A 16,864-nucleotide genomic window follows, 5' to 3' on the forward strand; every position below is an offset into this window, starting at 1 on the left:
CTATAAAAAAAGGATTCTTGTTGTGATGAAAATGTCCTGTATCTTGACTTTATAAATGTCATGTGATAGTTGTAATATTATACTATACTTTTGCAATATATTACCATTGGGGGAAACCACTTAAAAGATACAGTGGATCTCTATTATTTCTTACGATTACATATTAATCTAAAATTAACTCTAACTAAAAGTAAAAATATATAAATAAATAAACAGTTAAAAAGAGGAGGAAGTTGGTAGGGTCAGAACAAATGTGTTCATTCTGTGTAAGAGGGAGAAATGTTTAAAATAGTTTTAAAGCTGATTCAGAGGTCAATAGTCCACATCCTTTTGTCCCCTCTTCAACTGCCCACCTTTTAGGCCATCTTTGTACTTATTAACAGCTTCATCGAGAAATAACATAATTAAAATCATTTAATTATTGAGCAAAATCATTTAATTATTGAGCATTTGTACCTCTTAATCCCTTTCCTCTTTTTTTCCATCCCCCCGATCCTCTCCCATCTAGTAGCCCTCACAATATTCTCTGTATCTGAGTTTATTTCCATTTGTTATTGTTGTTTATTTTCTTCTTTAGATTCCACAAAATAACATAATTAAAATAATTTAATTATGGAGTGAGAAACTCACTCTTATATGTGGTTCAATGGGATCAATGTCATTGTTTTTAAGTTCACATCTCGTATCTAATAAAAGTTTTTTTGGAAATCCTTAATTCATATTCAGTAACACATTACTATTTCAGTTATTTTTCTTCTTCTCAATATCATTTATTAAATGTTAATTTATTGGTAAAGTAATTTCTTAGTAGTCATGTTATTTTTTCAAAGTACTTTTCCATGTTGATGTGGTCATCTTTAAGAAGTATATATGTTTTTCATGAAACATAAATTTTTTCTTTGGCCCTCTATTTCTTAGGACGATTATAACTCAAACTTTGAGAGGAAGAGTAGGACAATAGTCTAAAACCTAGTGTTTCAATCAGGTTTTTGCACTCAAATTGTACTTTTTAATGTCACTAGGAACTTCCATCTTGCAAATCCAATAACCAATTTTCATGTCTCACCTTATTTGACCTCTTACAGTTCACTCTGTTCTTAAAAGAATCCCATTGAGGATACCACACTTTAAGGAAACCATACCTCTTAAGATTTTCTTTTATCTCATTAACCAAATCTTCTCAGTTACTTTTGCTAGTTCCTGCCCCATCACCTGAGAGGTTCTAAACACTGAAGAATCCACTTAATCTTCTCTGTCCCTATTTGCTCCCTAAGTGATCATCCAATCTTTACAAATCTATCTTTAAATACCATCCATATTCAAAGACTCCCAAATTTACTTCTGGCTTCAATCTCTCCCCTGCAATTCAGGTCATATATCTAATAGTCTGCTACACCTTCCTGCTTGTGTCAAATATGCACCTCCAACTTGATTCTCCCAGCCCCCCAAACCTGTGTCTCCCCCAGTTTTCATCTTCTCCTAACGGGGGATTCCATTGTCCCTGTTGCACTGATCAGAAACGTATCCTTAAACTTTTTCTTTCCCTCACTCACCACGTCTGATCCCATCAGCAAGCTGTTTATCAAAAAAGCCAGTTTCATTCCTACTTTAGGCCTTTCCCTAGAACACCATACCCCTTTCCCTTTCTTCGCATGATTTGTTTGCATTCTTCCTCTGTCCCCTATCCCCCTATAGGGCTCTCTCAAATGGTACTTCCTCAGAGAAACTTTCCATGACCATCTTCCCATGTGTTTCTCTACACCTTTATTGGTTTCAGAGCTTCTATCACTACCCAACATAATATTACACATTTGCTTATTTGTTTACTATCCATCTCCCACTCTGAACTGTCAGCTCCAGAACAGCAGAGACAACTGTCTTGTTCATTGAAACAGTCTGATGCACAGAAGACACTTGAATGAATTAATAAGACTGTTCCTATCTTAATTAATGTATATCTACCTTTGCCACTTCTATTATATCTCTGCTCACATACTCTTTTAATTTATCCTGTGAGAGACTCACTATAATTCCTGGTTCTCAAGTCTTTCATCAAAAGTGGAGAATTTTCAAGCATATTCTCTTTGAATATTGCCTCTTGCTCATTTTCCATGTTCACCTTCTGAAACTCCTATTAGATTCATAACACTACTATACTTTTCTCCTTATTCTCTTTCAAATAGTTTATTTTTATTTCTCGGTGAGTGGTACAATCAATAATTTCTTCATATATATCTTTCAGCTTACTGATTTTCTCTTGAAAATCATGTCCACTAAACTTTTAAATTATTTCAATGACCATATTATTCATTTCCAGAAGATATACTTGGTTGTTTTTTCAAATCTGCCCTGATATGTTTTTGAAAATGTTATCCATTTATCATATTTTCAATTCTATTAAATCTTTAATAATATCAAATGACAGTTTTATAGTCTTTATCTGGTAGTTTTATCTAAGTTTTAGAGGGTCTAATATGCCATTTATTCAATCTCCTTCTGCTCACTCATAAACTATTAAATTCAAGTCCCAAAACTTCAAGAGGGATTAACTATAGTTACATACTTTCAGAAAGACTTCCCTTCCCTCTCCACCCCAAGCCCAGGTTTAGACGGATAAACTTATTTGTCTTCAACCTGCAGAAGTAGGTAGATTTTTTTTCCTAAGCTATCTGCACAGAGGGTACAACGCTTCATGAGTCCTGGCTTTATAAACAGTTCTCAGTTCCAGTTCATACAAGTCCAAAGCATAATCTCCTATCCCAGTGTGACCATTAAAGCTTTAGCTACTGAGACTAATAAACCCCTCATGGCTGCCTCAGCATTAGCTCATGTGCTACAGTTCTGGTAATCAGTTCCTTCTTTTTTAGTCCTTAGGTAGTTCCCTTGCTATTTTGTGAGCCCAGACATGCATTTTAAAAAGATGTTTACATTTCATACAGTATTTCTAGGTACTTTGTAGAAGAGCTTTTAAATTAAATTGTCCTGTGGCCATATTTCCAGAAATGTTAGTTCCTATTAAATGTTAGTTCTAATTAAATCTGAAAGTATTAAAAGATATCTAGATTTTCAAACAATACCTATCTATAAATGAAATTTCTTAATTGAATAAAATATGTTTTTTAATCCAGCAGACATTGGAAAATGAATTTATTCTCCTTTTTAAGTTACCAAAGTGAAAATGTGGAATATATTTTTAGGTTGAATAAATCCAAGGTATGTTGTGGGAGACAACATATGATTCTAGAAAGCCTCTTCTCCAAAGTTGCCAAAGAATGTTACAAACATACTAATTAATCCTCTTGGGGTTTTTTTTTTTTTTTTTTTTTTTTTTTTACTGAACAGCACGGTATTAATTAATCCTCATGATGTACATCTAAATAAAGTTTGTGGTAAGTTTTATCCCCCACTTATAAGTAGAAAAGCTTATCTGTGGATAACATAACTATGATCATGTTATAAGTGAATGATAAAGTACAGAGTCAAGACTTTTGATTTTCCTATACAATTAGAAAAAGCTTGACTATGATCCAGAAAAATTCAAATCTATTTTCTATTAAAACATACGTATGCTAGTTATTATTTGTACATACACAGATATTTCGAAATCTACACGTTTTATTTTCAAATGTTTTATCACAAAAACATAAAAGAAATGACAAATTTAAACTCTGACTTGCTTAAAATTCTCTTACTCCATCTTCCTTTTTTCTCCATTTCTTTTCCTAAATCACAGATCTAAGGAATCTGAGATTTCATATCTTCTTTATTCTACATATATTTGTCAAGATTTTCTAACACAATTATTCAAAGAAAAACATACCCTAAACAAACTGACTTTTAATTTTAGTTATACAATTTAGAAAACTTTATAAATCTCTCAACTTTTAAAATGCAATTATCAACTAAATCAGCTGATACAAATGTATACAAATGTAAAATATTTTTAAGGGGAACGTAATATTAATGAAATACCGAGGTACAAAAGAATACTTAATATTAAATACCTGACCCAAAGCACTATTACTTTTATGAAATATTCAGGTAAGCATGTTATCTTCTAAACATATACAAGAGAAAATCTCAAAGGCTTTTTCTACTCCCAATAGTTGCAAGCTATACATCACTGAGAAGTCACAGTAAATAAATGCATGTGCTGCAGATCTCTGTACACTTTTCCTCTGAGATCTTAATCCACCTCGAATATACCATTATTCTAATTAGGGGGAAAAAAGTATTTTGTTTTGAGTCTTTTTTCTTTTGCTATGTATTTTTACTACCAGTTAAAGGGGAAAAGCATAAATATTTTCAATTAACTTTATTTTAAATTTCATTTCACCTAATTTTTATTGTGACATTAGGATTTAAAAGTGAATGATGAAACTCATTTCCCACATATTAGGATTAAATATTTTCATTTTTAAATAAAAAATGAAACAAATGTAACAATTAATGTTCTTACCTTTATATTGTAGAATTGAAATAGAAATCTGTAGCTGTTGATCTCATTATCAACGGCTATGGTGATTTAATCATATTTACTGGCCTATCTGTTAAGCAGCATAAGATTGAATGGATAGGGTCTAAAAGAAAGTAACCTTAGTCGGGGAAAGAAAAAAAACAAACCAAAAAATTTTGTAATAACTTTGGTTCATTTTCTCATATCCTCTAAGTTTTCACAATTTTTTCCAATTAAGGAGAATCATCGAAATACATTTTCCAATATTACAAATAGTAGGTCCTCTTTTCCAGCACTTTTCAACCATTTTACCACTGGGACAATCTTAAGGAAAGGTGTTCCCCATATAACATACATCCAACGAATATGCCCAGAATTTGTTTTTCTTATGACTGATAGATACATAGCTACCAAGACTGTAAATTATGAGAATGTGCTAGTCCTAACCCCCTTTTTTCGTTTGTTGATTCGAGACATACCAATGCTGAAATACTGTGGCCCAATCTCTGATTTTATCAGTGAGTCACCTGAGGCCAGACAGATTAAACTACATTATCAACAGCACCACAAGGTGAAATCATCAGGGACAGAGCACGTACTCTATCCCTGATGTTTTTTTACCCTTTTTCTTGCATCAAGTCTGCCAAGAGTAACCACAGTAATAATTTAACCCTGTAACATAGTTCTCAGAAGTATAAAAGTTTTCCGATCTGTAACATAAGCTATAAAAATCACAGTGCAAAGGGATCAAAACACTAAATAGTCAAACCTTCTCTAAATGTGACCAAAAAATAATACTAATTTTGCTAACGATGAACAGAATGATAGTACTTCTACCAATCCATCTAACCTGTTAATAGTACGTCTCTTTTGGTCTACTCTAAAATTATTAAAAATTCTGCTCCAAGTGTACCTAATCTTCAAGAGATCAGCTTTCTAATAAATTAATATTAAAACCATAAATTTCTTATAATCTTATATAAATTTCACTTATAGTTGCATATTTTATCAAATGGCTCATAACTCTCACAGGAATTGCTAATTTAGAATGAACCCTTTAATATAATAATTGCTAGTATTCATATGGTGACAGAAATGTGCTTACCAAAAGACTTCCTGCACCTAGTCAACAAACAGTAGTCTCATTTTACAGTGGAGAAACCTGAAGCATACTCAGGTTATGCAACCAAGTGAGCACAGTACAAACAGAATATGAAACGCCTAACTTTAAAACCTACCTCGTAATCATTATACAAACAGGTCCAACATTGTTAAACTACCTTTAAGGTAGAGAAACTAATTCTTTAAATCAAAATTATGTCCACTAGCTGGCTTCTCAGTAACGTTTAGAAATACAGTTTCTGTAAATGTTAAGTCTCTTGACAATACAGTGAATAATGTAAATGGAATCCAATTCTGTGGTGTAGTTTTCTCTCCAGGAAATTGAAGCAGAAAATTCCACTCTATCAAACCAGACAACAGTGTATTCTAGTGGCCAAAGGAGGAAGTAATCGGAAATGTCTTTGGGACTTGACTAAAACTTAAATATCTAAATTCTAGTAGCTAATAAGAAAATATTACAAATATTATATGAATTTCTGTAGACTTAAAGACAATTTGCATTTAAGATTGAAATGACGATATAATAAAGAAAGTAATATTACCCAAAAGCTCCAGTCACCACTCCAGTTATGTAAATGTGGTCCCTGTTTTTTAGCTGATGCTATATTATTCTCATCCACAACTGGACTAGGATTTTCCTCTAATTCTTCCTGTGATTCAGGGGCAAAGCTTGAATCACCTTCATTTATTACCTGGAAAAAAAGTATCAAACAATTTAAATTACTCATTGAGAAAGCATTTTAAAAAGAGTTAATGTTCAAAATATATAAATTAACTTGAAAAGGACAATACTTAAGCTTTTAGAAAATAGTAATTAAAGTATTTTTGTTTCCATAATTCATACATTTACACATGCAACAAATATTTTCCATCTACCACTATTTGTTAGATAGTTTAGTTGGCACTAGGAATTCAAAAATAAATAAAATGAAGTCCTGAGTCTCCAGAAGTTCACAGTCAGCTAGAGGAACAATTAAAACAGGAAAAAAAAAAAAAATGCAATGAGAATGACAACTGGTTCAACCTCTTTGGAGAAAAATTTGCAATGCCTGGCAGAGCCTAAGATGGGTATATACCACAACCCAACAATTTAATGTGCACATGGAGTCTATGATGTTTGTAATACTAAAAAAAATGCAAACAAGCTTACTGTCTATTGGTAGGGAAACTGGTAAATTAACTCTGGTTTATACAAATAATGAAGTTAAAATAAATGAATCAGGAGTCTCAACCAGGCATTGGCCCCTAATCTATAGAGCAAGATATGAGCCCATCGTGTGGTCACTCATGAAAGATCAGTCATTATGGAGTTAAAAAAAATAAACAGAAAAAGGAGGGAAGTAGGGAAAGAGGGAGCAGCCATTAGCTCACCAAGACCTTTAAGTACCTTTGCTGCTGCTGCCACCTATGCCTCTGTTGTAACAGAAACCCTGATCCTCAGGGTTACAGGGAAAGGCATCCATAGCACCCATGTGGCACAGCAAAGGGTTTATTCAAACTCAACTTAATCTTGGGGTTCTTATATAAAGTAACCACAGGGGAAGCACTTAACCCTGATGAAACTGATTTAAGGCTCTCTGGAGAAGAAATTTATAAATAGGAAAGGGTAGAGAGGACCTCTCCCACCAGAAGTACATTTATTTACTAACCACCAAAAAGAGAGAAAAAGAAACAAAGTTGGATACAAGGAATATAAACAAATACATTAACAACAACAAAAAAAAACTGAAACAGAGGTTCACAATTTGACTTAGTTGGAAATCCAAAAATTTACTAAAATAATTTATACAACAAAAGGTAAAGATTGGTTTTTCCACCTCTACAGCATAGGTTTTGAATTAACTTCAGCATCTGCTGAAATGCATCAATTAACAAATCTTTATGGATTAAATCAATATTGGGCTCAAACTATAGCTATACCTGGAGATTTCACTAAATTTAGACCAGGTACTCCCAATAATCTTAGGGGAATTACTCAACATAAATAGAAAACAAAAAAATATGCCTCCCTTTAACCACCAGAACTACTGCCTTGCCAAAATTCTCCCTGGTCACAGTACCCATCACCCTAAAATAATCTATAGCGGAAGTAGACGCTCTGACCCAATGAATAATAAATTTAAATCAAGTCTTTGGAGCTTACAAATTGGATTTTTCAAAAGTGGAACCCCATGGACCATTTTTTCCCCTAATCCCTTTTAATTAGTTAAAATAGCTAATGCAGCTCAATATAAAATAAAATACGTCTATCAAAGATTGAGATTTATTATGTAAGACCTAATTAGTGAAAGAGTGATTATCTCTATTGCTTCTCCATTTAACAGCCCAATGTGGCCTGTTAAAGATGGGAAAACGAATGTTGCTTTACAGTTGATTATTGTATCCTTGATGCTGTGATCCAACCCATTAAGTCCCCTATACCCAATTATTGACTCTAACCAATCAGAAACAGGCAAATATTGTGATATCATAAATTTGGCTAATATGTTCTATTCGGTGCCTCTTTCGATGATCTCTCAATCAGTCTGCTTTCACCTCCAGAAGTACACACAATACACCTTTACTTAGCTACTCATGGCGTACCTCAAAAGCCTTGCCATAGCATGCAGCCCTTACAGGCAAGATCTTAACTGTATCCAATTTTCTCTAGGAGCAAAGGTATGATGTTACATTGATTACACCCCTTTTCTGAGGATATTATTCTTTTGACACATCCATTTAAGACACACGAATACTCACAAAGGAGCTCACAAAAAGAAGACAGGCCACTGCGCCACACACATGTAAGGCCCGCCACCTTAGTTAAATGCCTGAAAATTATTTGGTAAACCAAGGATTGATTACAGGCTCTCTCAGCACCCACAACATTAAAACAAGCCCAATATCTTTGAGGCCTTTTGGAGTTTTAGAGGCAATATATTCCTCATTTTACTTACACCCATTTATTCTGTTATTTGCAAATCAGTCCACCCCAAATGGGGCCCCTTCCCGTCAAAAAATTTAAAATTTGTCAAAACTATAACATACAGACACTCCCATTAGTGCTACTGTTGAGGGGGGTGGATTTTCAAAAGGCCAATTTCTGCTTGCTTGTTTAATGTTTAACCAGGGTATAGTTCTAGGAGTTATCCTGTGCAAAGATATGCTAATGTTAAGGGTGTATTTATCCTATGCAAAGATATGCTAATGTAACTCCTGCTTCTGTAAACCTGCTTGCTTGTTTAATGTAATTGTAGGCTTTATAAGCGACCTCCTCTGAAAGCTGGGGGCTGATTCTCTAGTGGGGAGACTCAGTCGCTGGCCGGCTAATAAAGGCTCACGGTTCATCTCAATTGGCTCTATGGGTCTTAAATTTGAACGCGCCACAACACTACTCCTCCAACACACACACACACACATACACACACACGCACACGCACACGCACAGAATCCTTCACTGTAGAGACTTAAGCAGCTTCTTTTCATGATTCCTAGAGTCTCTGGACCACCCATAATGTCCATAAATTGTCCACAGGCTCCTGATGCAAGAAACTATCTCTACACTATATGTCATTAGAGCAGAAATTACTGCCAGCATACTGGACTCTCCAGGAAATAGAGCCTCTGACCCTCCATCCCCAGCTGTCCATTATGCCTTGGGTCCTGAAAGCTCAGCACTGCCAAGTCCTCCTAGCTACATAATAGAACCAAATCTGGGCCTCTCATGTATCCCACTTGGAGCAGGGCATGGCCTCCTGTGTCCTCATTCCTTTGTCAGATGTCATGGTGTTGGAAGAGGTCACTCTTCTTCTCAACTCTTTGAATACCTAGGGAGCAAGTTGCGTTCGACTGAGTGAACAGTAATAGGAGTTTGTACTCTTCAAACTTCCATTTGAAGTTTGATGGACAAACCTGCTGTTCAGTGAATAGCATCATTACTATTACACATGATGGAGCTCACTGGAGACCTACAGCTTTTCATCCCTTGGCCAGAATGTCCCCGATAAAGGAAAGGACCCAAGTTCAGCACAACTGGCTGAACTTCCCACAGTCACCTTAACAGTGAATGCTCTGGCCAAAAATTGGAGCACATTTTCACAGACTCTTGGACCACTGCCTAAGAGATGTATCCTTTGAAGTAAAGAACTCTGGAACTCTCCTGCTTCACAGGCACTCAAAATATAAATCAAAGTCACACGTATCTCTACATATACTAAAGCCATAATAAAAGACCTCACCAAGACATTCCTTATGCCCCTCGGAGTTCCAGACATTACTCATAATGACCAAGGCACTCATTGTACTTCACAAAATACACATCATTGGGCTCTTGAACAAGGTATTCAACAGAACTTTCCTCTTCCTTACTGACTTCGGGCTGCAGGCCTCACAAAGCCACTATGGCTTAAACAAGTTTAAACAAGTTCAAATTCAACTAAATAAAAAAGGGTACCTTTCAGTCATCAAACATCAAAGGTGTCACTCAATCTCTCCAAAGCTGTTTTCTTCACTCTACAGTAGGGGTAATAATTCTCTCTAGTCTAGACAATAAGCTCCTGGAGAGCATGGATCATGTCTGTGTTGCTCACCATCTTATCCCAAACATCTAGTGCCAGAGAGACATAATTGAAAGAATGACTGATTGGGTTCATGAATATCTATCTTGCCTATTCCATAGTGATGTCTAGAGAATCAACTGAAAAAGTATTCACCATTTGTGCATTCGGCAATTATTTGAGTGCCACCACCATTTTGTAAACTGTGAAATGCTACTCAAATAAAAGGCGCTGCGTTGACTGCAATTCTCCATAAGTAAAATATATACACAAAACCAAAGTAAAAGTAATGAAGATTGTATTCAGAAATGCACGTACTTCTGAAGCAACGGTAGGCTTTCACCCTGAAGATCAATCAACAAGTTCTATTTATCAAATAAGGTAGTAAACAAATAACGGAACTAGCTGAAACCAAAAACGTGGTTGACGGCACAGTGATTTAAACTACCTAGTCTGAGTGAGCCCTTTAATCAAGAGCTGTTCAGCAAAGGGGGTGAAACTGGATCAACGTGATATCGGGTCAGTATCTTGACAACAGAGCCCGAGTCAATGGGACCTGAGACTGAGACATCTGGAATGTGACATTTCGGGTCCAAATTCCTGGACACGTCCACAGAGAAGCAGACCCTCCCAGCATCGCCCCCAAGGGAAAGGCTCGCAGGAAGCTCAGGAAACCGTTTCCTCGGTAACAACTTTCCACTTTACTCCAGAGGGCACCAAGAAAAAGGAAAGGAGGAATTAATTACCATAATCCAAGAGGGGTTAAACAACCATCGCGAAGGACACTGGTAAGCCACGGTTTAAGAACCCGCCCCAGCGCGGCGCCCCTTACCTGGCGGACAGTCAGAGGGCCCTCCATCGCGGCTCCCTCCGCCGCCCGCCGCGGTACCGCGCACGCGCGCCCCGCCGCGGGGAGGGGGCGGCCAGGCAGGCGCCGCGCGCCCACCGCCCGCGCGCCTCGCCCGCGCTCCGAGGGCCACCTGGAGTTCTGCCGGCGCGCCTTGCGCCCTCTGGCGGCAATTGAGAACCCCTGCTTTGGCTGACTCCTAAAAACGTAATGTTAATTTGTTGGCCTGAGGTCAATCTTTACTAGGGATCAAAATGAGTGAGCCCCTGTCCTTACCTACCTCCCAACCTCCTGGGCCTACCTGGAATGGCTTCCAGGCACAAGTCACTCCTCACAAAGCCCCTCCTCTGCTCCTGTGTACGAAAAAGGGATTGAGGTTACTGAGAAAAAGCTATTGAGTATTGCAGATCCTGGTTCTCCAAAAAGCAGCTATAAAAGACATTCTAAACAACTGAGGAAGATTGAATATGAAGCGTATATTAGAGTTGGTATTATGGAATAATTAATGATTTATTGATAAATTTATCAATAAACTTATTGACATGCATTTATGTATAATTAATACTGCGTGGTTGTGTTGGAGAATGTCTTTATTATAGGCAATCTGCACTCAAGTATTTAGACCTGAAGTGTTAGATCTGCAACTTGATTTCAAATCCTTCAACAAAGATGTCATAGACTGAACGCATCTCCCAGAAATTCATATATTGACACATAACCCCCTTTGGCCATGTGAGGAAACTGTGAGAAGACTACATTCTGTGACTAGGATGTGGGTTCTCACCAGATGTTGATTTTGCTGATGTCTTGATCTAGAAACACCTAGACTCCAGAACATTGAGAAATAAATCTTTATTGTTTAAGCCACCCTCTCTATGGTAGGTATTTTTATTAAAACATCCTGAATAGACTAAGTTAGATAGACAGCAAAATAGTAACAATTATTGCATCTATGTGGAGGATGTACCACCGTTCAATTATTCTTTTTCTATTTTTGTATGTTTGAAAATAATCATAAAGTCAAGTTGGGTAGAGAGAGTCAAACCCAGTTCCACAAAAAGTGTATGCTTTTTATTTTTCTGTGGGGGCCACTGCCCTAAACAAGTTTATTGTGCTGTTCTTACATTGAAAACCCAATCCCTTCTCCCAGTGGGAGACAGCAGAGGGAAGGATTTTCACAGTACCTGCGCGTGCCTCCTCACCCTCTTAACTCTCAGTCCTTCTATTCATAGTCCACTGAAACGTAGACCATGGGATTGTCTACCCGTGTCCTTTATTCGTTTTATCTATAAAGGATCTTATCTTTAAAAATTACTTTTATTGAATATGAGTAGATAGGATAATTACATAACATATATAAAATATATGCAACGTATTCAGAATGATGTGTAACAAAAGAATTTTATATCCACGGTCTAGTTTGAAGTTCCCTAAGCACCTCCCTCATTCTAACCCCTTTTTTTCCCTCTCAAAGGGAAATTATGCTTACGATGTTTTGCTTTTCTTTAGAGTTTTGCTATATTTGTATTCTTTAATTGTATTTGCAGTATATTTGTTATGACATTTTATAAACTGAATCTTACTGTATTTTGACTCATTTCTTTTACTCACCATTATGTTCTTGAGATTCACCCATGTTATTGTGTATTTTAAAATATATATTCTATGGCCATGCCACCCTGAACGAGCCCTATCCCCTCTGATCTCAGAAGCTAAGCAGGGTCAGCTCTGGTTAGTACTTGGAAGGGAGACCACTGAGGAAGACCAGGTGCTGTAGGCGTAAAAAATATAAAATAAAGGATTGTAAGCTGACAAGGTCCTTGCAATCTGTGAGGTCAACAAAGGGTGGCTGTCAGTGCAGGCCCTGAGCGTGTGGGAGGAGACGTCCTGCCTTTAGTTCTTAAGGAGAAAGCAGCAACATCCATAGGTGAGGGGGGGAAGGGGGATCAAAAAGAGAGAAATAAATAAATAAACAAATTTTCTTAATTTAAAATATGAAAATGGAGATAGGCATCCAGAGAAAATATGAAACTGAGATTGTTATACAGGGTTAAGCTTGAATGCATGCTAATTTATTCCTGTTTAATCATGCACAAATTGGTACTATATTAATGAGCTGTGACACATTTTACTTTTGGCCTCTATACACCACTCTATTGAAAAAAAGATTTTAAATGGTTTTTAATCATTAATTCAACGATATATATTGAGCCCCTTGTATGGGCCAGGAGCTGTTCTGAGAGCTGGGGGTCCGTAAATAAAATAGATAAAAATCCTAATCCTTATGGACCCTATATTCTAAAATAAGAAGACAGATGATAGGTAAAATTATACCTATGTCAGATGGTAGTGATACCTGTGGAGACAAACAAAACAAGGAAGGGACAGAAAGATTTCGAATAAGGGAGTCACAGAGAGTTTCACTGAGAAGATGATGTTTGAGGAAAATGTGTGAGGGAAGACACTACAGGGATATCTGAGATAAGGGGGTTCAAGACAGAGGAATGAGTGAGTTCAAAGGTCTCTCGGGCGGGAGGGCGCCTGGTCTGTTTGAGGAGCAACAAGGGAGGCCAGTGTGGACAGAGCCAAGTAAGCAAGGGGAAGAGTAGAGTAAATTAGATCAGTCAGGCAAGGTGGATGAGGACAAGTCAGATCTCAGAGAGCATTCTCAGTATTGTAAAGTCTCTGGGTTTTCCTCTTTGTGAAATGGAAGCCAGTGGAGGTTTTAGAAAATAAGAGTGACATGACTTTACTTATAAAAGGACCACTCTGGCTACTGTATCTTCCTGAATGGTCTCCTTGCTTCTGTCTTTTCCTCTTACAGACTGTAAAGAGGAGTCTGACCTGACATCCAGATAAGAAAGGCTCCTTCCTTGAACTATTTTTAATGGCTCTACTATGAGCATCCTCTGGCCACAACCTCCCTTTCCAGATCATACGCCAAATAGCCAAGGACATGGAATTCCTTGCTCAAACTGCCCCTAGTCCACCTACAGGAACTTGAAAGCCTTCCTCCATGGGTCTGTTCTTTCTAGAGCGGATAACATCATCTGCATGCACACCCTAGGCCTGTGGAATTACCAATGGTAGCTGTTTGTAATGGGTATAGATGTATCTTGGACACATAGACGAGGGTGTATGCATGAATAAAACGCTCCTTGCAGTGGGGAATGGAGCCAGAGCTGAGAATAGAAAAAGAGCATGTTGAAGGCTGGTGGCCAGAAAATGGTTATCTCCACATTACTTACTTTCTGATGCAGAACCCTTAGAAGCCTGAGAATTCTAAATTTGTACTGGTCTTTCATGTCTTTGTAGAGGTATATTTGTCAAGATAAGAAATTAGAAAATATTTAAGTTTTTTATTTATAATTTTTAAAAAATGTATGCAAATATGGGCATCCATTTGTGTTCTTGCCTCAAGCTCCACAAATGTTAGGGACAGGACTGATAAACGGGCAATAATCAAAAAGATCAATATAAGGCTACTGCAATAACTCATATGAGACATGATGATTTGGACCAAATGTGGTAATCATAGCAGTGGTGAGAATAGTCAGGTTCTGCATATACAGTATTTTGAAGGAAGTATTAAAATGATTTTCTGATGGATTGGTTGTATAGTATGAGAGAGAAAAGTTAGGAATAACTCTAAAGCTATTTGCGTGTACAACTAAAAGGATGAAGCAGCTATTTACTGAGATAAGAAAGCCTAAAAGAAGAACAGTTTGGGGAGCTATGAGTTTGGTTTTAAATATGTTAAGTTTGAGATGCTAATTAGACATCCAAGTGGAAATATAGAGTAAGAGGTTGTGTATACATAACCCTTAAGTTCAGAGGATATAAACTTGGGAATTATCAGAATATCAATGGTTTTAAAAGCTATGAAATTGGGTAAGAACATCAAATGAGTAAATGCACATAGTAAAAACATCCAATGACTTGTTCCTGGAATACTCCAAAGTTTAGAAGTTGAGGGGATGATGAGGAAACAGCAAAGACTCAGAAGAAATGGTCAATGAGAGAAAGAACTTCACCCTGAAGTAAAATAAAGAATTTCAAGGAGGTTGGAAAAATCAAAGACGTCAAATATTGCTAACAGACCAAGTAAGTCAAGAACTGAGAAGAGTTCTGTGTTACTCTCTATTTAGCAATCTGGAGGTTGTTAGTGGCTTTGACAAGACCAATTTCAGTAGAGAGCAGATTCAAGAGAAAAGAGAAAGAACTATAAGGCAGCGTGTATAGACAACTAGTTGAGTTTCGCTCTAAATGAGGCAGTGAAATAGGGCAGTAGCTAGAGGGGAGATTTAAAGTCAAAAGAAGTTTTGCTGTTTTGCTTTATTTTAAAATTTCGTTTTTAAGATGGGAACAATAACCACATGTTTGAATACTCATAGGAATGTTCCAACAGAGGTAAAATTACTGATGTAGGAGAGATAGGGAGAATGGCTGGAGTGAAGACCTTGGATAAGAAAAGGGAGAGTAACTAGTATGAAAGTGGATGGGCTGGCCTTGGATAGGATATTTTCTTAGTATCAAGAAAGAATATATGGGCACAAGTGTAGATAAGTGCATAGATGTGGTGAGGCGAGTTTGTGGAAGTTTTCTCTGATGGCTTCAGAGCAGCCCCTGACAGCCAGGCCGTGGTGTTCTGTTGAAGATAAAAAATTTCACATAATAACAATATTAAAAAATAAAAGGCACTCTAAGACCATGATAGAGCAAGACAATAACAAGGCCACTCCATAACTCTGTCTAAACAGAGACAAAAATGTGGATATAGTCCAAACCATAGAAGTGACCAGATATTCCCCGATACTGGCTAATATGAGTGACTTCTGCTTATTTCCAATCACAGTTTTAGCTTTACTTTGTTCCTCCCACCTTCTGAGTAAGATGTATTAACACACTCGATCATAGAATTTATTGCAGCTTTTGACAACATATAATCTATGGAAAGGCCCCACTGCTTAAATATTCTCCCCGAAATCACCTGACACAAACCCAAATCCTATAGAAATCTTTTCGATCACCCGCTTACTGAGATGTCCACGTGGTTCTTCATGTTGCGCTTTTACCATCATTTCAGCAAGTCGATAAACTCACCATTGTTCAACTACAGGTGTGTTCCTGACAGTCGTTGGCTGAAGGGCATTGAGATTTTTCAGTGAAATAGAACACAGGCTGAAAGTGAACATGGAGGACAAGTTGTCGGAAGTTTGAGGAGAAAGGAGAAATTATGAAATACTTACTTGGGATTATAGGAAAATGAATGGACTAATGTATTAGAGAAACAATAGGATTGCTGAGCCACACCAATGCCTAACTGAGATTCACAGTCATGTATTTAAAGTGAGATAACACTAATATAAAAAGAGCTCTTAGAAATTGATATGGAAAAGCCACAATCAAGTAAAAAATCAATAAAGTATATGTCAGAGGGTTCACAGAAAATAAAATACAAATGTCTCTTTAAAGAAATATAAAAAGATGCTTAATTTCACTTTGAATAAAAAAAACAGAAATTAAAACCACACTGAAATACCATATTTCACCTACTGAATTTACAAAAAAAGAGAAGTTAGATAACAATTTCCATTGATAAGACTGTAAGGGAGACAGAAACTCTCATGGCAGGAGTGTAAAGTGGTATAGCACTTTGGCAATAACTATAAAAACTACGAAATGCATGTACTCTTGCAGTAATTCCATTTCTGGGCTATTTCCTATAGATTTAATTGCATACATGCAAAATAACGTTCAAAGTTATTCATCGGAGAATTGCTTGCATTAGCAAAAATTGGAAACAAATGTTCTTCAGTGAAGGCCTGGCTAAATAAACTATGTACATTCATCCATTGGAATTCTATGCTGTATTTAAAGAAAAAAAGAATAGGGAATAAGACC

General features: G+C 36.7%; 1 protein-coding gene across 3 annotated transcripts in view; it reads right to left on the minus strand.

Annotated features, from left to right (window-relative positions):
• The window catches only part of GRAMD1C (GRAM domain containing 1C), a 65,310-nt gene extending 54,251 nt beyond the window's left edge, over positions 1 to 11,059 (minus strand). For 2 of the 3 annotated variants that reach the window (XM_036218489.1, XM_036218487.1), the window contains exons 1-2: positions 10,946 to 11,059; positions 6,121 to 6,270 (exon numbers count right to left, since the gene is read on the minus strand). In XM_036218489.1, the coding sequence (XP_036074382.1) occupies positions 6,121 to 6,270; positions 10,946 to 10,972 (177 nt within the window). In that variant the 5' untranslated portion in view covers positions 10,973 to 11,059. Of the gene's footprint in view, positions 1 to 6,120; positions 6,271 to 10,859 lie in introns of all 3 variants that reach the window. The other variant, XM_036218488.1, reaches the window with a different exon arrangement.
• Positions 11,060 to 16,864: the final 5,805 nt, after the last annotated feature.

This window comes from Rousettus aegyptiacus, unplaced genomic scaffold (assembly GCF_014176215.1).
Source record: "Rousettus aegyptiacus isolate mRouAeg1 unplaced genomic scaffold, mRouAeg1.p scaffold_m13_p_4, whole genome shotgun sequence".
In the NCBI taxonomy this organism is placed as follows: Eukaryota; Metazoa; Chordata; class Mammalia; order Chiroptera; family Pteropodidae; genus Rousettus; species Rousettus aegyptiacus.